Source organism: Neovison vison, chromosome 5 (assembly GCF_020171115.1).
Source record: "Neovison vison isolate M4711 chromosome 5, ASM_NN_V1, whole genome shotgun sequence".
NCBI lineage: Eukaryota > Metazoa > Chordata > Mammalia > Carnivora > Mustelidae > Neogale > Neogale vison.
The window spans coordinates 151,426,676-151,448,229 of NC_058095.1; the positions used below are offsets into that span (position 1 = coordinate 151,426,676).

At 42.8% G+C, this 21,554-nt stretch overlaps 1 protein-coding gene across 2 annotated transcripts in view; it reads left to right on the plus strand.

Moving 5' to 3' along the window:
• GPC6 (glypican 6) overlaps nucleotides 1-21,554 on the plus strand; it is a 1,094,872-nt gene that overhangs the window by 1,057,069 nt on the left and 16,249 nt on the right. For both annotated transcript variants that reach the window (XM_044249953.1, XM_044249954.1), the window contains one exon: nucleotides 14,262-14,398. In XM_044249953.1, the coding sequence (XP_044105888.1) occupies nucleotides 14,262-14,398 (137 nt within the window). The remainder of the gene's footprint in view (nucleotides 1-14,261; nucleotides 14,399-21,554) is intronic.

A 21,554-nucleotide genomic window follows, 5' to 3' on the forward strand; every position in this document is an offset into this window, starting at 1 on the left:
TCTCCCACCAGAGCTAAAAAGGGTGCTCTCTGATGTCCTTGCTGCTTGTGGGAGACTAAGAGAGTCTACTGAGGTTATGGAATGCTTAAGATAGAAAGGTGAAAGTCAAGAACAATTATATCATGGAGTCTAATCGTAAGAGGAGTAAATGGCACCCCTCACTGATGCTCCATGGGGTAAATTGGATCTTGAAGGTAACCAGATGGCTCCCAGGAAAAGGTAATTTACCTCACAGGGATAAGAACTTGATTTCCAAGAAAGAGTGCACGTTAGTCACCCTATGCCATCTGTCCCCACGGAGATATTTCTAAGCATTAAGAACTTCCAGCTCCAAGTGCCCTAGCAATAATATTAACTTACTAAACTTTATTAAATCTTTAAAAATATAGTCCAGGAAGTGGTATTTTCTCCATTTAGAAACCAGTTTGTAGGGAAATTATATGACTTTGCCAAAGTTACAGTCAAAGTAAACATATCTCCATGTACTGGGCACATCTCTCCACTACCGAAGAGGCTTCTATGAGTTTTTACCACTCTGAGTCCCTCTGCCAAAAAGAGCTTTTCCGGACTTTTCTATCTACAAAATGCTACTCATCCTTTAGTCCCATTTCAAATGTCCCCTCTTTCTTGGAGCTCCCCTTGATTCTACCACCCACCCATCGACCCATTGATAAGACACTGATTATATTCTGCCCTATAACCCATGAAAGTATGAGATTTACTATGCTTATCTACATGTAAAACTCCTTTGCCTACTAGGTAGTAAGTTCCTTGAAGACAGGACCATCTTGTATCTATCACTGTGTGCCCAGTACACTGTGGACACTAAACAGGTGTGTGGGGTGTGTGTGTGTGTGTGTGTAATTGCATTGACTATGCATAAATAAACCCTGAACAACCATTTCTCCATAAAATAGGGACATTTACGAGAGATGTCCATCCTTATGGCAGTAAGTTATTCTCTAAGTAAGAGCACCAAGAACTTAAATTTCACTTACAATTTATTTGAAGTCTCAGAATTTACATTTACCCTCTGCCTGCTTTACTTCATTTATCTACCTACTCATTCATTCATTTGCTGTCTATTGACCATACTATAAACCAGGCCCTGTGCCAGATCCAACTCATCTCCTAGGATGCAGTGAACACAAAGGACAGAGTCCCTGCTCCTTGGTCACCAGCAGTCTGGACGGGAAGACCCATTACAAGGAATGGGGACATCTGCAGGACAGGAAAAGCCAGAGGGATCTCTCGGAGCTCACACTGGAGAGTGACTGTGGATGTCAAAGGAGGAGTCTTAGAGGAGGAATGTTGGAGTTGAGACTCACGGAAGGAATTATCCGCTAAATCACCCTCTTCTTTTCCCAATGTATAGACTATATGTTTGAGGTAGAATTCATAGACATCCTTGGGTCCTGTGATTTACATTCTTGGGTGCATTTTTTAGTGTCTCATTTTGTTGTTGCTCAAACTCCCTCGTGCCAAAATCACTGGCAATTAAACTTGAACCAATTCCTAATTAGATTCAGGAAGGAAAAGGCAGAACATTGTGTTATATCACAAATGTAACACAATGGATGCAAAAATACCATTTATTTTATAACACATAGTACAAATCTACATAGTTAAGTATAAATCAAATCACACATGCCCAAAAGAGACTTATGTGCTTTTGTTTGCCTATTGCATAAGACATTCAGGACAACCCATCTCTACCCTAAATGGCTTTAGAATTCCGATACATGTGGTTTCTGAATATTTTCTCTACTGCATCTAAATTACTTTCCCAATATGTGAACATGTTTACAAGTGCACTCACTGATGGATGGAATCACATTTGCGATGCCGTCCTCAAGAAGGTCCTGCTCAGTTACAGCAACCTCAGGTGAGCAAAAGAAAGTTTCTCATTCCCTGGTAAGTTCCAAATACCTACAGAGTCTTCAGAGAAAAAGACCAAAATGCACATCTATCTCTCAGCTTTGGTGTGAAAGAATACAGCCTCAAACATTTGGGATTGAATGATGAATTCTAAAATATTCAGGACTACTTAAAGTGTGTGCCTTCCCTCCAACACTTTTTTTTTTTTTTTTTACATTAGCAGACATACTTTTAATATCTCGGATTTCATTTCCTGAAGATGAGATTTCAATATTTTAAAAGTAACTTCGGGTGGTTATGTGCCTAACTGAATCATTGCATTATGTTGGTCACAGGTAGAAGTAGAAATTGTGTATGGATTTTCTGAGTATCGTCAAAGACCCTAGGAAGAGGTTGCACATTCGAAATAATAGTTGGCAAAGAATCAGAATTTTTTCACCAAGACTGGATGTTCAGAACATCAAACTTTATTTCACTTGGCTAAATCAGGTTATGAAATATATAAGCTTTGTCTGGCAGTTTTCTAAATTAGTGCTAATTTCCAGGTCAATCCTATACAGAGTGATCAATGCCAGGCCATTGCCATGATCTTATTGGCTACATTAGGTAATTGAGGGGGAGTAGAGGAAATCTGTTCTTTAAACCACAACGAACTTCCAAAAGTTTTCATTCTGTAGTGATAGAATAGATGGTGTGGGAACATAGATCAGTTATTAAATATCCGAATGGCCTTAAGGTATCTTATGTAACTGCTAGAAATACTGAATTCCTTCTCTCCTTTTGAGAATGGATCCGAGATCTTCCTATCCTGCCATATAAAGACAGCATTTCTTTTTTTTTTAATTTTTATTTTTTATAAACATATATTTTTATCCCCAGGGGTACAGGTCTGTGAATTGCCAGGTTTACACACTTCACAGCACTCACCATAGCACATACCCTCCCCAATGTCCATAACCCCACTCCCCTTCTCCTAACCCCCCTCCCCCCAGCAACCCTCAGTTTGTTTTGTGAGATTATGAGTCACTTATGGTTTGTCTCCCTCCCAATCCCATCTTGTTTCATTCATTCATTCTCCTACCCCCTTAAGCCCCCATGTTGCATCTCCACTTCCTCATATCAGGGAGATCATATGATAGTTAAAGACAGCATTTCTAATAACCTAATTTAGAATCAGCGCTTGTCACAATCCATGCTCTAGATCAGGGAAAGCTCCCAGAGGATGTCTGCACCCACGCAAACTAATGCCTGAGAAATACCGGAGAACAATGTTTACAACCAAGGAAGATAGAGCTGACCTCAAAGGCCAAGGGCAGAGAGTGAGAGAGCAAAGACTGGATAGACCCAGAGTCAGAAATGAAGCAAAAGGAGAATTTACCAGCTGATGTTCAGAGAAAAACAGAATCCACTCTAGCAGCTGAAACTAGGTATAGATCACAAAGAACAAAGCAAAACAAGCAAAAATGTTGGGGGCTCAGTCTCAGTGTCAGTCAGAGGAGGAGGAACAAGAATATGCTTATGTTTTGTGGTCAAGCCTTGTCCGTGAAGATCCCCAGAACTGCTCCTGAGGGAAGGTGACTTCGTTTAGGTCAGGCAGAAAATCTCAAGTCCTCTTTATGATAGGCATTGATATCTGTCATTAGAAATGTTTAAATGGAGTCTAGGTGAGTACCTGTCAAGAATGCTCTAGAAGCTTTGGACAATGGGAGACTCTGCTGAGTCTCCAAATTTTATGATTCAATGATAACAACATCATTCCTTGAAATTATTTCTATTTTCACACTTGAGAAGTAAAGAGTACCACAATCCAGGCACCCACTGTGCAAAATAATACTTTGATTGCATATGCATTTCTGCAGACCTAATGTCTCCCTGTCTTTTTCTTCTCGCTATTGAATTCAATGTTAGTTCAGTGTCAGACCGTATCATCTCCAAGGTGTATAGAATACTTACTACCCTCACTTGCTTAAAATCTAATACCATAGGCACATTCAGAACATTAGGTATAAACACGGATATTTGAAACTCGATTGTTTTCCTAAAACAGGCTGCAAACATCTGACGTGAACAGCATAGGAAGGTATTTCTGGTTTTCTCTATTTATTCCACTATGAGGACCAGTGTTTTGCCAGAAAAAGACCTCATCTGTCTTTTCAGGACCATGCCCTTACTATAACATCATCACATAGTCAAGAAACCCCAAGCCTGAAGCCAGGCGGGATGACACAGACTTTAAATTTTTCATCCACTTCCTAATCCCCGGAGAAACTCAACAAAACTAAGCATTGTCTTTTTGAACCTGCAAGGATTCTCTCATTTCCTGTTGATTTTTTCATCCTTCTCAGTTTTTCCTACAAAATACATGTGTGTTTGTCTCCTTGGGGAAAACTGTAAAAAGTACCATACCACAGGGAAACATATGTAATATTTTTTAAAATATGGTAATATTTTGAAAAACATGATAATAGACTAGAACTTATCACTGGATTCTCTGGGAATGTCTGAGAAAGCCCAGAATGTAAGGTTGGTTTTAGCTTATGTAATGACCCAGGCCCTCAGCACACACTCAGTGTGTCATGTGGGCGAAGTCTACTTTGGGTTCACTGACAGACTCTTTGACAGAACCCTATTGTCATTCCCACGACTCAGCTAATGGTTTCCTAAAAGGAAAGATGTGAGTGGCTTCGTACATTCCAGGACCTGCCCAAACATTACACTCTAGACAATCTGAGACATGAAAAATAACTCCAAAGTGCTTCACATACTCAAAAGAAATGTGAAGTTGAAATTCTCATGAATTGTATGCTGAAAACCACATCAGCAGAAGGGACTTGAGTCCAGACTTGAATATAAATCAAGGGGTTAGATTGGGTAAGTCTTGTGTCTTCAGCTTCCTTGTTACCTGACATTAGTAACCCCAACTTCCTCAAGGATATTATGGGGGCTGTGTTTACGGATATTGGGCCACATCAGGTGAGTTAGTGTTCCCTCCAAGACTTCAGAACCTTAAATACTCTACACTGTCTATACATGTTTTCGAGTGAGTGTGAGAAGTTGTGAACAGGTTCATTCACAGACCTCTGTTTGATCACTGAAGGAATATACACGACTTGAATTCTAATACAGGTTCCCACCGTGAATTGAACGAACTGGTGGTGTAATAAAAGATCATGTTCTCTAGAGTAAAGCTGGACAAGGTCACGGTCTCTGAAACTGGGTTATTAAACTCTCGGGTTGCAAGAATCATATTATCTATCGTGAATTTCCCTTAACTTGACCAAGTAAAGTAGCCTTGTCCATGAGGTGAAAGTGAGGCTGACTTTGTTTCTTTAAACAGATTGTTTTCCCAAGCTAACAAATGACCTTCAGCCTATAAAATATTCACATTGTTTTTCCCCCTCAATATGTATTATTTAGTGTATAGCCCTTTAAATATTAACCATCTTTTTTCTAAAGATATGGTATATATTATTTACATCCAGCTACATTATGTTTTCATACAGTTGAAATAGGTACATTGGAATCTTTGTGAAACCATGAACAAATAGGGCATCTGGCCAGGTGCACACAACAGGTGCCCAGTGAAGTGAATTCTGGTGTGGGCATGATTGGCGGAGGACAGCAGGTGGCCTTCTCACATTTGATGCCTCACACTTCACAGGGAAGATCCAGGAGAAATAAAAGTCCAGTAGAGATGGACTTTGGGCCTCAAGTAGGCAGATAGATAGCCATGGGCAAAATCTCTTGCAAGAGATCAAATGTGCCCCATCAAAGGATCCACAGAGGAGACAAAGGTAATAATAGTTCAAAAACACCCCCAAATCAGTATTTCACAGGAAACTTTGCTTAGAAAACCAAAGGGAAGCTACTGGAAATGGTAGAGCTTTATAAGGATTATAAAGACTGCTTAGGATGAGATTCATTCCATTTTTACTTAAATTCTCATGGTGTTTCCCCAAGCCAACATTGCCTTTGAGATCTCCAAGGCTCTTCCATCATGCATTTATAAATGACACCTAGGATGACATTTGAGATGATAGGAGACTAGAATCCTAATTAAAGAATTGGAGGGGCCATCTGAGACCTCACTCTCACTCAGAGGATAATCAGGTCAAGGGAAAGCACTTTTTTTTGAAGGCCTGCAGAATTTCCTTATTCTCCAAAGGGAAGTCCAAGAAGGCATTAGCTGGCAGATAATCGATCATTTTTGAAATCTTACTTCCCTTAGCAGATGATCGGTAGTACTCCTCATGTATTTATTCACTCAACAAATATTTCTTAAGGACCCAGGATACACACAGCACCTGTTTACTGAGGCTCTGCCAGAACAGATATTCCCTGCGAGTCAGGAAAGCACAGGGGCTCTTAGCAAAAGGAGAAGCCGAAGACCCAGAGCTGTGGCTAAAAGCAGTGACTTCTAGATAGATAACATCATCCCATTGTTGGAAGTGAAAACTTGGAGGACCATGAAGCATTTTTTTGTTGTTGTTTTTAACCCCTCTGAATAGAAATGACTAAATGTCCAGCTTCCTAATTGTCCCCATGTCAAGATTCAGTGGCCACAAAAGAGCAAATATCAGCAAAGATGTCTTTTCTTCGGAGGGACTGTGGTGTTCCCCAGAAATTTTCAGACAAATTGATACTTGTGCTCCCAAAGCCCTTTGCTTAATCCCATCACATTTGCTTCATGTCTGTTTACCTCCTTCTACAGCGCGACATTAGGAACCCTTCAAGGGTAGCGAGTACGTACTGGCCATATTTGTATCCCCAGACTGAAGCATAAAACCCAAGAAGTGTTTAATGAATGAATGCTAGCAACAAAAGCTTTTTTTCCTTATTTAACCAATGCAATGGAACTTTACCTGAATTATAAAACACTTAGAATACACTTTCCTATCTCATTAAGTTGATTTCACTGCATGTTTTTGTTGGCTAAGTCACCGATTCATAATATATTGGGTCAATCCCTGTGCCACAGATGGGCAAGTGCCAAACTGTTTTGATTTCACCTCTCTATCAGCAAAAAGTCTGAACTAATATACTGAACTAATATATTTTCTGTAACTTATGAAAGGTATGCAAAAGGTACAAATTTTTGAAGAAAGAGGTAAAGCAATGAATCTTTATTTGTTTTATTTTGTGATGTTGCAGGTGTATTCAGCAGAAGCCTGACATTTTATGGTGGTTCAATTGCACTTGCACTGTTTGAAATAAAAGAAATCTCAAGTTTCTTTGCCGAAGTCATTTTAAGTCACTCGTCCATTTAATGAGTTAGTGAAAACCACATAATCTAATCCATAAGTGCATTTAACCAGAACATGTGAACCGCAATAGATGTCAGTACCCCAGGAATAAGCTAATGGAAGAGAGACGTGCCATTACCAGCCCATTCCACTCTGGAAAAGTCTTACAGGATAATTGAGAAATGGCCTTCACCCTATGGACCCATCACGAGACATATCCATCTGTAGATCGATTAAATATTAGGAAAGCTTAATTCCTCTTATATTTTTATATTTAAAAAGTAAAAAATAGAAATTCTCATGTTTTCATCCTGAATCACGTTGCATCGTCCTGCCCACGCCATGGATACGTACCTCCACTGCCAACCCAGCACACACACTCCGGAGACCACGACTATAGGACGTGTCCCTCTTAAGCCTGCTGGTGACGAGTAACGATTCTGAAGCCTACACTTGAATTTGAATCTCATGTCTACCATTTGTTAGATGCGAGGCAAGTTGCTTCATCTCTCAGAGACCCCGTTTCCCATTGCAAAAGGGGATAACGATCATATATGACCAGTACAGAGTTGAGGATTGCGTGTGAGTGTCTTAGGCCAGTGACACCTCACCGTTAGCCCCCGACTGCTTAGAGTGGCTTACAGTGCCCTGTGCTGAATTCAGCAAGGGTCTCAAACACCATGTGCCCCCCCAAATAAAATCGCATTTCTTTTCCCAGCTTTTCATTATTTTTAACTTTTTCAAACAATACGGAAATGGTTGAAAAAAAATAATAAAATGAACATCCATATGCTGTCGGGTAGGCTCAGTGATGGTTGACTTTTCTGCTATTTTCAAGTAAGTAAAAAACAAAATGATACTTCATTCTTAAATAACTCAACGCCAGTCTTTGAAAAGCAAGGATAGTCTCCCACGTAAACACAATACCGTGATTACACTTAAGAATATTATGGGTCATTCAGTATATCATCTACCATCCATTCTGTATTTGAAATTCTCCAATTATCTCAAAACCCTTTCTTATAACTGGGTAATTACCTCTTCCAAGTCCGGGATTCAGTAAAGGTCTATCCGAAGCATTAGGTTGTTACATTTTTAGTTTCTTTTCATCTAGGACAGTCTTACCATGTTTTGGCCAATTTTACCTCTTTTGAAGAGTCAAGGCTAGTTGTCTCATATAATATCCCACACACTGAATGTGCCTGACCTGATCATTTCTCTGTGGGGTTACTTAGTTTGTGGTACCTGTAGCCCCAGTATTCCCTGTAAACTGAAACTTGGCAATTCAGAGTCTTGATGAAATTCACGTTCAATGTCTGGGACAAGATCATTTCTTAAATGAGATTGTCAGACCCAGTACGTCAATCATCCTTTCTGCTCTTTGGTGTTGCTAATCCCTTTGCTTTTGCAATCATTCTACCTTGTCCACTTCCTCCTTCTCTTGTCTGGTTTTGCGATTCTGAAGGGTAGGCATGAAAATGGCACCTGCGTCTTCCCATAGTCAAGTTTTCATGGACCTTCTGACAAGACTTCAACAAAGAGTTGATGCTTTTCCTGGACCCCGGAGTTGAAATTGTCCTTAAATCAGAATAAACTCCAGACAAGTTCTAGAAGAGGGCCATGTTTTCCCTGGAGCCCCCAACAGTGTGTATTTGGATAGGAGGCCTGAGACAAAATGGAAGTTAACTTCCAGAATCTCTCAGTGTTGTAGCTGCAAAACATTTACTACTCGGGGATAACTAGTATTACTAATATTACAGCATTATGAACTTAACACTGGACAAATGGTAACTATAATGTACAAGTACTTGAGAAAGTTAATTTGTCCTAGAACAGCTCCTGTGAGAAGCAGAAAGACATTGCTGCAAACTCCTTATTTGATCCCAGTCCTCTGTTCCCATCAGGTCTGTGTTAGTAAGGAATCAGGACTCCTGTACTTGGCAACACATTTTGACCACCGGTTCTTGCTAGTGTGAAGCTTAGCTCACTGTTGTGTGCATGTAAGTTTCCAGGGAGAAAATTTTTTAAAACAACTCAGGTCTCAAGCTACCGCAAAGTGGTCACACATATTACTCAGAAATAAAAATAAGAAAAATATCTCTAAATGATGGAAGGATTGAAAACCTTGCAAGATAGTGGAAAACAAACTGCATTTGTGTGGTTGTTATTTGGAATCAAAGGCGTGAGCCTCCCTGGTGGCTGATAGGGTCCCGTTTTGGCAGCTTGTCTGCATGGCCCCCGCAGCTGGAAGTGAATTGGCCAATGTTTCCATGCAGGATGTGGTGACTCAGAGGCAACCCCCATGCTCCTTGCTTAGCCAGATACAACCCACCAGTCCTCCTACCCTTCTGACATGAGTGCATGTTGTGGAGGACACTATTGTGTGTTAGCAAGATTATCCATGGCCTTGTAATAGATTGGGACAATTAAATCTATTTTCCCAGTCGACATGTATTGACTACCTACCATGTGCTAAGATGTGTGTGACCAACCCATCCTCGTTTGCCCGGACTTCCCAGTTTTAGTGCTGAAAATATGGCATGTGCTAGAACCCCCCATGTCTCAGGCAAACTGGGGTGGATGGTCACCTGCACCTGGTCCATCTAAGGACCATCTCCCTGTGTCAAGAAGCTGGTGGTCTTAGAATCAGAAAAGTAAGCCAATTACAAAAACTTAGAATATTCTATCAGTACTTAAAATCATGCACAGGACACCATGAACCCAGAAAGTTGAATCTAACTAATAGGGAAGTCAGAGAATGTTCCTTGAAAGAGACAATGCTTGAGAATAAGGAGCACAACATACACAGTTATATTTTTCAAGTCTCAGGAGAGGAGAAGCAAAGATACTGATAGGACACCAGGCTACTGTATTCTTTCTTTGTGTCCCAAAATATGTATCTTTGGTTCAGATTCCCACACTGTAAAGGTGGGAACTTAACCTTAAATAAGCAGAAAAGAGAATGGTCATTCCTGCTGTACTTTATTATGGGACAGAATATACCTTACAATACTTCATGACTGAAGCTAATGACAGTTTTCTGAATTAGTAATGCCTGTTCCTTTTTCTGGAGTTTGTGTTTGAGAACCGTGAGAACCTGGGGTGGTGGCCCAGGTTGCAAAGGTGAGAGGCAGCAATGTACCACCTTGCAGAGCAAATGAAGTGAAGGATTTTGTTTTTGACATGTTTGATTTTGAAAAAAACTCAAATGCACTGAAAAAGGGCATTTTTTTAAAAAAAATTGCATGCTTCCATCTAGATCCATTCACCATCAAAAAGTTGACACATTTGCAGGGCCCCTGGGCGGCTCAGTCAGTTGAGCACCTAATTCTTGGTTTCCGCTCAGGTCATGGTCTCATGGGTCATGTAATCAAGCCCCACATCGGGCTCCACACCCAGGGGGGATGTCTGCTTAAGATTCTCTCCCTCTGTCCCTCTCCCTTCTCATGTGTGCATGTACTCTCTCTTTCTCTCTCTCTCAAATAAATAAATAAATCTTTAAAAAAAAAATTCGTCATCTTGCTATCTTACTCTATCTCTATACATCTATGTGGTAATGGTGATAATGACAATGAAGATTTCTGAATCATTCTAGCATAAGTTGTGGAAACCATAACACTTTGAATAGTGTTAACACTCTAAAGAGACCATCATATATCTCCTAAGAACATGACCTTCTCCCATATGACCATAATATGCGTTCATATTCAGAAAATTCAACACCTGGGGCACCTGGGTGGCTCAGTGGGTTAAGCCTCTGCCTTCAGCTCAGGTCATGGTCAGGGTCCTGGGAACGAACCCTGCATCAGACTCTCTGCTCAGCAGGGAGCCTGCTTCCTTCTCTCTCTCTCTGCCTGCCTTCCTGCCTACTTGTGATCTCTGTCTGTGATATAAATAAATAAAATCTTTAAAAAAAAATTCAACACCCAAACAGTATTATTTAATATAGAGTCACTATTCAAAGCTTGCCAACTATCTCTATAATATCCTTTCTGGCAATTATTTTTCCAACCTAATGCCCAATCCAGAATCATAGGCTGCCTTTGAATGTCATGTGTCCTATTCCTCTTAATTTGCAAGTATTCAGCTTTCCCTTGTCTTTTATGACTAACATTTTTGAAGTGTACAAGCCAATCGTCTCCTAGAATGTCCATTAACTGGGACATGTGTTTATCTGATGTGTCCTTATGATCGGATCCGGGTTACAAATTTTAGCCACCTAAGTGATGTGTCCCTCTTGTCACCTCACATCTGGAGGCACCCCAAATCACTGTGTCCCACGACTTTGATCACCTGGTTAGGGTGGGGGCCGGCCCAGTTTCTGCACTATAGAGTGACCAGTTTTCCCCTTGGACTAATGAGGAATCTGTAGGGAATACTCTGAGATTGTGTAAATATCCTATTCCCTACCCAACTTTCACCCGAAGTTTTTTGCATTTGTACTAGCTTGTGAGGGCTGCTGTAACAAAGTACTACCAAGTGGGGGGTTTACAACAGATTCACTGTCTCACAGTTGGGAGGCTAGAAGTCCGAGATAAAGGTGTCAGCAGGATCAGTTCCTTGGACTGTGAGAGCGAATCTGTTTCATGACTCTCTTCCAGCTTCTGGTGGATTCCTGGCAATCTTTGATGTTCCTGGGACTGTAGATACATCCCCCTGATCCATGCCTTCATGTTCACATGGTATTCTCCCTGTGTATATCTGTCTCTGTGCCTAAATTTCCCTTTTTTTTTTTTTTTTAATTTTTTTTTTTAAAGATTTTATTTATTTATTTGACAGAGAGAGATTACAAGTAGGCAGAGAGGCAGGTAGAGAGAGAAGGAGGAGGAAGCAGGCTCCCTGCTGAGCAGAGAGCCCGATGCGGGCCTCGATCCCAGGACCCTGAGATCATGACCTGAGCCGAAGGCAGCGGCTTAACCCACTGAGCCACCCAGGCGCCTAAATTTCCCTTTTTAATAAGGACATAGTCATATTAGAGTAGAGCCCATTCTAATGACTCCATTTTAACCTGATCTTCTGCAACAACCCATTTCCAAATAAAATCACATTCACAAGTCCTGTGGTTAGGACTCAGTATCTTTTGGGAGGGATGCAATTCAACCCACATCAGCCTCTATAGGAAATATTTGCTGAGATTCAATTATCATGGGATGGCTGCAGGATGGTGATTTTTCTGTCATTCTTTCAACATTTATTAGTTGGCTTTGGGGGATTGTGTTTTTTTATAATCAATAAACAGAATGTCCACCCATAGCCAGATAGAAATGGCCACATGTCTTTCAAGCCAAAAATAGAAAACAATTAACAACATGCACACACGTCTGTGCCCAAAGTAGCAGAAAAGGATGGACTCTTGTTGCAAACCTCTGTAGCCAAGCAGATTGGCCAGAAAGAGAGCCAGAGGTTAAGGTAGCCCATGGACCAAAGTCAGCATCAATGCGGGAAATCGGAGAAGGCAGGTCTCAAGCCATCCTGAACATTTGTTGTGTGTAAGTGACTTCTTGGAATGTCATTACTCATGGATTCTCGTCGCACTCCAAAACAAAAGTAACATCACACTACCTAGGGTAGGTGCCAGATTCTCCAATTCAGTATTCTGGTCATCTTCAGCCCTTATGCATGAGCAAACATTTCACAGTATTGAAGCCTCTTGTCATCATCAGAATCACAGAGAAGCAAGGGCCAAAGACTATATAATTCTGCAACAGCTGGGAAACATGATTGGGACAGAGATCGCATATTCTTTTGTTTTTACTCTTATAACTGATAAAAGATCTCTGGAATTGTTTTTCTAAAACTCTAGACTCGATCCACAGTAAACATAAACTTTATTTCCAAAGGCTATCAATCTCAAATACATAATGCCATTAAGTCTCAGTGGTTGTCCCTTCTACGAGGCTGTATAGGTATCCTAGAGCTGTTGTATCCACATATCACACATGGGGTGGCTTAAGGAATGGAAACTTATTGTCTCATGGCTCTGGAGGCTAGAAGTCCAAACTCAAGATGTAGGCAGAATTGGTTTTTTTCTGAGGCTGTAAGGGAAGGATCTTTTCCAGGTCTCTCTCCTTGGTTTTGTAGGTAGATGTCTTCTCCTACATTTCTTCACATTGTCTTACCTTTATGCATACCTCTGTATCCAACGTTTTCCTTTGAATGAGGGCCATCCTAATAATCTCATTTTAACTTTCTTACCTCTGTTAAAACAAAAGAAAACAGACAAAAAACTTATGTCCAAATAAGTTCACCTTCTGAGGGACTGAGTGTTAGGACTTCAGCATATGAATGTGGGGGAACATGATTCAACCTACAACAGATACATTTCAATTCCCAATGTTCACACGGGGAATAGAATAGAAAATCGGAGTTGTGACTGCAGGAGCCTAGACGTTAATTATGGAACCAAAATGGTACTGAATTCCTGCCTCTACTCTTTCTTCAGGTGAAAAGTCAGTGCTAAGCCTGAAAACACTAAAGATGGGGTTACTAAGCTTTTCCCCACCATCCATCCATAGGGCTGCGGATTTTACACTTAGCTATATTCAGAATGACTTTTTTCTTCCTGCTGTAGAGACTTTTAAGTGGGTTTGGGTTGCTACTCACCATCCATGCGTGTGCTGTATAGACCTGTCCATCGGTTAAGAGCAGAGGTTACCAGCAGTAGAATTAGCGACAATATTTATTTCTTACAGAAACAAATAGACAATTGGGGAAAGCATTTCATCTCTCGGTGCCTTGATTTTGTGCATTTATCTGACATCTAAGCAAATGAATTCTAAAGAATATATTTAAGGAAATCTACAATAGGGAACACCTGTTTCTCCCAGCCATCGAGGGACCCGAAGCCATTGAGATGCTTCGTAAGTTTTTAATTCAAAGCATGGGAGGACAGAAAAGATGGAAAACAAAAGCCAATTACCTGCGAACTCTCTGCCAGGAGCTGGAGGAAGATTGAGGGAGGAGGTGGGGAGGCTTGCCCGGGCAGCAAATCCTGCAGCATGGTGTCTCTCTCTCTGAAAACTGATCGAGTTTGTGCTCGTCCTATCACAGGTTCTCTAACCTTCACCTGTGTCGTGTCCTTGTGTAGAAGTGGGCAACAGCTGGGGAGAATATTCAGTCTTTCCTTGCTTTCTTGGTCAGGTCACAGACATAAAAGAGAAACTGAAGCTCTCTAAAAAGGTCTGGTCGGCACTGCCCTACACCATCTGCAAGGATGAGAGCATGACAGCAGGCGCGGCCAACGAAGAGGAGTGTTGGAATGGGCACAGCAAAGCCAGGTGAGGGGGACTCGCGTTCTTCTGGTCGGGGCATTGCTCAGCCAGCCCTGGAAGGCTCTGCTGGCTCGGTTCTACGGGCCTGGTGATGCACAAAGCCACGGAGAGTGGAGGGGCACGTCGTCACTTAGCGACAGCTGTTCAGGGTGACAGGTTTGATGGGCACCTGGGAACACTTACTCTCAAGGTGCCATTAAGCGTGGAATCCTCGTTCTGAGTGCCTCGCCTCTGGATGAGGACAGAGGAACGGTGACAGATGCCAGGTTACGGATATCCTGAGATCACAAAGCGCCTTTTATGCTCACTTAATGACTTGAAGACAGCAGAGCTATTTTTATCCATAGCGAATGGGCAGGACTCACTGTTCTTTCCATCACACGTTAAACAGGAAGTGAAAGTTCAACTGTAATATTTTTCACCCTCGGAGAAAAACGGTTTTTGAGGGGCTCGTTGGAAGGGTGAGGGGAAAAGGAAACCACCAAGGGACAAGTGAAAAGGTGTTTTCATAGTTTCCCTGCCTCGAGAAGCACCCCCTACCCCCGCCAGGATCTCCGGATGAGAAATGGCTCTGTTCTCAACCCGCTGCTGGGCTGCCCAGCGCGGCTGCCCCTTAATATGGAATTTCTGAATTTCTTGATTCAGCCCAGAAATGGGGTTGGCCCGAGTTTTCCTAGGGTGGAGGAGTTGGACGGGAGAACTGGCTGGGAGCTGGCGAGCAGGGAAGGACACCAGGAGAGGAGGCTGCCCGAGCACGCCTCAGCAGGGGTGCAGGTGGGCAGAGCAGCTGGTGAGTTGGACTCAAGGACTCTTTGGGGATTGATCAGCAGGTGGAGGAGATAAGCGCGGGGCGGGGCTGTGTTCTGGGTCTTAGTGGGCCTTTTCAAGCAGATGAAGCAGCTGTGATCAAAAGGAAATAGGAAGATCCACGGATATTAAGTTCAGAAGAAACTGCAGAAGGTAAGCAGGGCACAAGTGAGGTGCTTATTACATGTTCTCTCTCACACTGCTGAGCTGAATTTTTTAGCATCTATTGATAATGATATTATTAGCCATACTGGGGAGAGCTTAACAAGGCAAAAACAGGACAGCTATAGAAAGAGCTGTAATCATTTCAAGTCTTTCCAGAATATCAGTGTCCAAATCCTAGATCACGAGGGTAGACAGCTTTTTGTCATCTCAACAACCGGCCCCTCAAAAATGCTTCGTCATTTATCAGGGTCTGGCCTTACAAGAAGGAGACCTTTGGCCAGCAAACTCAGCTGTGAAATTCAACAGCTTCTAATGTGTCTTTTCCTCATGCTTGTACAGAAAGACACTGGAAAGCATGACCAGATGGCCTAATGAATAAAGTGGTTGATTTTCTGAGCTGCTCTGTTACCCATCTGTGTTTACCTTTCAGCCTCGGCTGAAATGAAGGCTGTGTTTTGAACTACATTCCTATGGTTACACAGGTTGCTGGCTCTTAGCACATATACAAAAGGAAAGATAAAGAAATATTGCAGGTGGGGATTGAGGAGGGGACTAGATACCCTTAGGGAAAAAAATGGGAAGTTGACGACCATTAAAGTTAGAGCTAGGGGAGACCGGGGCTAGCCAAATTCCTCACTGTGCAGATCAGGAACCCAGGCGGGGGAACTATTAGTCTAAGGTTGCCCAACTAGCAAGGATGAAAGCTGGAAATCTCCCAAGTCCTAGCCCAGTATTCTTTCCATATCCATATCCTCCTGCCTCTAAACAAAGGTTAGAACAAATGACACAGATCTTTAGCTCTCTAAAAGATGTAGTGAATCTACATTCATTCATTCAGTTCCTCCAACCATCAGCAATGTTGTTAAACATTCCCTCCGCCCCAGCACTCTGCAAGACTCCGTGCTTTAAGTACTCTCTCTGATAGCAGTGCTGTCCGCCAACCTAGAGAAGTACAGTGGCTGCAGAGAGGACTTCAAGGGCCGCGCTGCTGCACTGTAGGCTTGGGAAAGGATGGCATAAGTGGAGAACCACCCAGATCAGTGCTTAGGGCCCACATTTGATTTTATCCTATGTCAGTGGGAACCCATTATGGAAATTTATGCAGGTGGCTGAAATTATCAAATGTAGGGCAATAGAATTATTTGCAAAGATATTCCAGAATCTAACCCAAGTATACTATTTTTTTTTTAAATGAGGCTGGCCAATATTTACAACTCAAATTATATTCCCATTGAAAAATTAAAATTTTATCATTTCTTTAAGTTCCTTTTTTTAAAAATTCTTCCACTGCCACGAAATCTTAATAACTTTATATTTAATAGCATAGTCAGTAGATAACCAGTGAAGACTCACCGAATTAAATGTAACTGAAGCTTTCTTCTCATTCTCACCCAAATATTAATTGATCCAGGAACACGTGAGAGAAGTTTTTTCAATTCCACTGAACTACTTTGTAGATTGAAAAGTCCACTTATAATGCAGGTCATAACCTATTTTTCCCTCCATTTGAAGTATGGATTTTCAGATAATAGGCCTTCTTAAAATTTGGGATCTTTGTTAAAAAAATAAAGAAAGAGGTTATTCGTTTCAAAGAACAAGAACCTTGACTTAAAAGAAAAATTCTATCAACAAGTGTTTATGGACTGTGAAACAGAGGGGCCCATTAGCATGACTAGAGCTTGTCACGGTCTGGAGTTCCTAACTCAAGCCTGCGTCAGGAGACCACCGACTGCCCAGACCGTTCTTCCTCCCTTTATGTTTTAGCCATCGGATCGGACTCCTGCAACCACCTGCTCCCATGCACACGCACTCCCATCGCCCTCTCCTCCCACCTAAGTATTTGATCTGGCTTGTCTTCCAACACCCACATGTCTCCCTGCTATTTTCTGAATGCTACCCTGCAGCTCGTTACCATACTTCGTGGATTCAGGAGCATACCTGTTTCATGTGTTCACATATCTGAAATCAAAATGACTCCTAGCAGGGATAGGTCCATTCTTCCAGGGTATCGTCTTTTCCCAAAGAGCCATAACTCAATGAATGGCACCTGTTGATGGTGACTTAAAACAGAAAGAGCAGAATGACCATAGAGGTGCCCGCTACGGTGGAGACGGTCTGATGTGTGGAGAGGGCCAAGGGCCTGGGAGCAGTGTCTTCTCTAGAATAAGGATCTGCCCTCAAGTTCCTGCTCCCACCATCAGCCATGGCTGGTAGAGCTCCCTCTGCTTCAGGAGCTATGCAGGTCTGGAAACAGGAGGGAAGTTGGAAGGAAGAGACTGTGCCCTTCTGGGGGGAAATTGAGGGGATGCTGATGACTAATCAGCATTGACGTCTCCATTCTGTCAAAAAGACTTGTCAGGAGCAGCTCTTTCCGGTTTCCCTTCCCCTTGCCAATCTACCGGGACAATTTAAAGACCAATGCAATTACATCTATGAAAATTCCCACCCTGTTTTGGGAATAGGGCTTTGGGAAACCCATTTGGGAAACAGCATTTCCCAAATGTTAACATGCAGGCTACAGTCTTGGGGAGCTGTTGAAAAGGGCAGATTCCGGCTCTGTAAGTCTGGGGTGGGAGTCGAGATTCTGCATTTCTAACAAGCTTCCAGAACATGCAGCGGTTGAGGATTTGGGGACCACACCTGGAGCAGTAAGGCTCTAAGACCGAGTTGCCAAGTGTAGCGCATAATGCCAGACGCCCAGTGGAACACACTTACACTTCAAAAAAGGATTCATTGCTCATCTGAAATTCAGATATAACCAGCAATCCCGTCCTTTTTATCTGGCAGCCCTAGTTTAAGCTGCTATTAACATGTAAGATACACCCCTTCTCAGTTCCCACACACACAGGGAGCATGTTACAATTTGTGGCTTTCCCTCGGCCTCCACGCATACCCTGATGCTTCCTTGAATGGGGCTTTCCTTAGACCAAAAACAACAGCAACTGGGCTGAGGAGGTCACGTGGCGTACGTATACCCTCAGCCCCTAAAGTGAACCGGAACACAGGCTAAGTGGAAGCCGCCTTAACAATGAATTGCTTAGGCTTCGCATGTGCATCAAGAGAGAATTTTAAGTTGGAAATTCTGCACCCCCTTTACAACGCAGGGTCTTGTCCGCACAAACCTCTGGTCTCAGCTGGGATGCCTGGGGGGGCTGAGGATGGGTCCTTGGATTCCCTGGCCGGGGCTTGGCTTAGTTAATGCCTTAGCTCGGGCTGCAAACAAACATACCAGAGTCTGGGTGGCTTCAACAAAAACTGATTTCTCATGGTCTGGAAGTTCTAAGTCCAAGATCAGGGGTAAATAGGCTTGGGTTGCAGTAACAGCCCTTTTCCTGGCTTGTGAACAGCCCCTCTTCTCTGCCACGTGAGGACAGAGAGAGAAGGAGAGTTCTAATCCCTTCTTCTTCTAAGGGCACTAACTTCATGGGGGTGGGGGCTCTACCTTCACCTTCACCTACAACTAATTACTTCCCCAAGGCCCCACTTCCCAATACCATCACATTGGGAATTAGGGCTTCAACATATGGATCTTGCGAGGGGAAGACATAAATTCTGTCTACAGTAGTTAGCACTCAGATTCACATCCTCTGCTATCAGAACAGCCAATAAGGAACGTTCTTCAGAATTCTTAGCAGTGTCTGCCAGTCAAGGTAAGCAGCCTAGGATGCCTCCTCAGTGACCAGCAGGAAAGTAAGTTTGCAAGGTTAACTTCTCGCCTGTCTCACTGATGTAAGCAAATTCTTAGAGAGAAATGAAAGAAGACACGGCAACATCGACTCAACTCAGACAAATCAGAATCGAAAGGAAGCTAGTAAGTAAGGGATGGGGGGAGTCGATAATAATCTAGAAAGCCAAGGGGGGGGATGAAAGCAGGGCGGTGTGGGTTACAAGTCTAGACCTCCTAACACACCCAGGGCGAACCCAGAGACACTAGAAGGACATGTGCGGCCATCCGTCACCCCTGAAAAGGGCACTGTGGGCAGCCAGGTGGCTGGGACGGGCTGTGGGTAGGGAGCGGGAGAAGAATAAGATGCAGGCAGGAAAGCGCGGGCTCCAAAGGAGAGCCAGCTTGTATATGGTTAGTGTATGCGGGTTAGAGCTTGGGCAGATAACAGCCACCGAAAAAATAAAACCCTCCCGTTGTTCCTATAGGCTCTTACGTTTGGGCTCCTATAGAGGCAGATTCTTGCTTTTTGAGGCCATAACTATATCAAATTACATCATTACAATCCTTAAGGATTGTTTCCTCTTCCCTAAAACCACGGGGTGGGGGGTGGGCGCGGAATGGGGTAAAGAGGAAGGACGAGCATGGGAGGTGATGGGACAGGCGGGAAGAGCAGACTGAAAGCACCCTGTGACAGGCCACTTTTAACAGCACGTGGATCTTGTGACGGGGCACACGTGGTCCCGATGTCTCAGATTTCTTCAGTGATTTCCAGATTCCTCCCCCTCCCATAAAACCGGCCAGCAGCTTCCGGAGTCCACTCCTCCATAAGCCAAGTGTCTAGCCCTCTCCATGTCCTTTCTTCAGAATGCCTTCTGGGGGGAGTCCAACAGGACACAGGGTGAGGGCGAGGGTTAATCAGATGGGTTGGAAACAGCGAGTTTGCAGGGAGCCTTGCTGGTTTTCAAGGCCCTCGATCCTCACAGAAACAACTGGGTCCCCGAGGAAATCTTTCCTCGGGCCAGGAGGTAAATACAGTAAATTGCAAGAAATAGGAAAAGTAGAAAAATCTAGGAAGTACATCAGTCCCTCTCAGCAGCCACCAAGTGGATTGACTAAGCAAAGAAGCAGTAAGGCATGACTGGGTACATCTGAGCAGATGGAAGAGGGTTGAAATGATGCATGGTGTTGAGAAATCTGTCAAAGACAGGGACTTGGTGGAGCTGCCAGGACAATATTGTTTTAGTCTGATTGCAGGATATGTCCCAAAGCACTCTGGCTGCATTTTAGAGAACTGTAAAGGATCTGATGTACACCCAGCCAGGCAGCCGCATTCAGGAAGGTGGGGAATCCGTCTAGGAAGGCACTAGAAGCTGTCAGAGCAGCATTCTTGAGGCACATCTTTCCATTCTGTGCACATGTGGGAGGGAAGAGCCCTGGAAGGCTGCTGTCCGGCAGGAGAGGGAGGTTTCGTGCACTCCCGCAAAGTGGGGAAAGTGCAGCCACCGGAAGTAGGAAAGAAGGGTGTCGCAATCAACAACTCAGCACCCCGGAGCTGGCTCCTTAGGTCTTTTGTCCCATCCACTTTGTAGTTTGCTGCCTCCAGTTCTACAAAGAAAGGATGGATAAGGGGGATCCTGCCAAGGAGTGAGGAGGCCAAGTCAAAGAGTTTAGCTTCTGCTCACTGCGGCAACCAATGGGCTGTGTGTCCTCCAGGGGTCCCCAAACCATTTCATGCCATGCGCTCTCCAGCTGGAGGAAAGCCACAACAAATCATTCTCTCTACAGGAGTCCAGGCTTTACAAGTCCAAATTCCACTGCCCTCGGCTGCTCCTAAGAAACAAGTTTGGCATCCAAAGGGCCATGTTAACAACTTCATTTTTATAAGAATGCATTGCATAGTGTGTTAGATTTTTCAAGCATTTTCATATACCTTAGCTTAATATGGCAGCTTATGAAACAACATACTATTATTCATATAAATTCATATAAATATACAAATATACATATATATGTATATTCATATAAATATATGTATAAGGTACATATATGTACATATATGTATAAGGTATTCATAAGGTATATGAATACCTTAGCTTAATATGGCAGCTTATGAAACAACATACTATTATTCATATAAATATACAAATATATATATATATATATATATATATATATATATATGTATATGTATATATTCTCATAAAGTAGTTAAGGGGCTTGCCCATGATCACCCTGCTGGGTCTCAGAGAATCTCAGGTGTCCTGGGTCAGTCTCTCACCTTTGACCATATTATAGGGTCACATCCCACTGAAGTGCCTATCACAGGTGACTCCAGCTTAACTGTCTTGAAGAATGTATAAATCCACAGTATGCTTTGAGTAATTCCATTTTCCAGTCACACATACCCCCAAAAAAAGGAAAGGGAAAAAGTAACCTATATCAAAATTTTTTTAATTTAATTTTATTTTTTCAGTGTTCCAAGATTCATTGTTTATGCACCACACCCAGTGCTCCATGCAATAT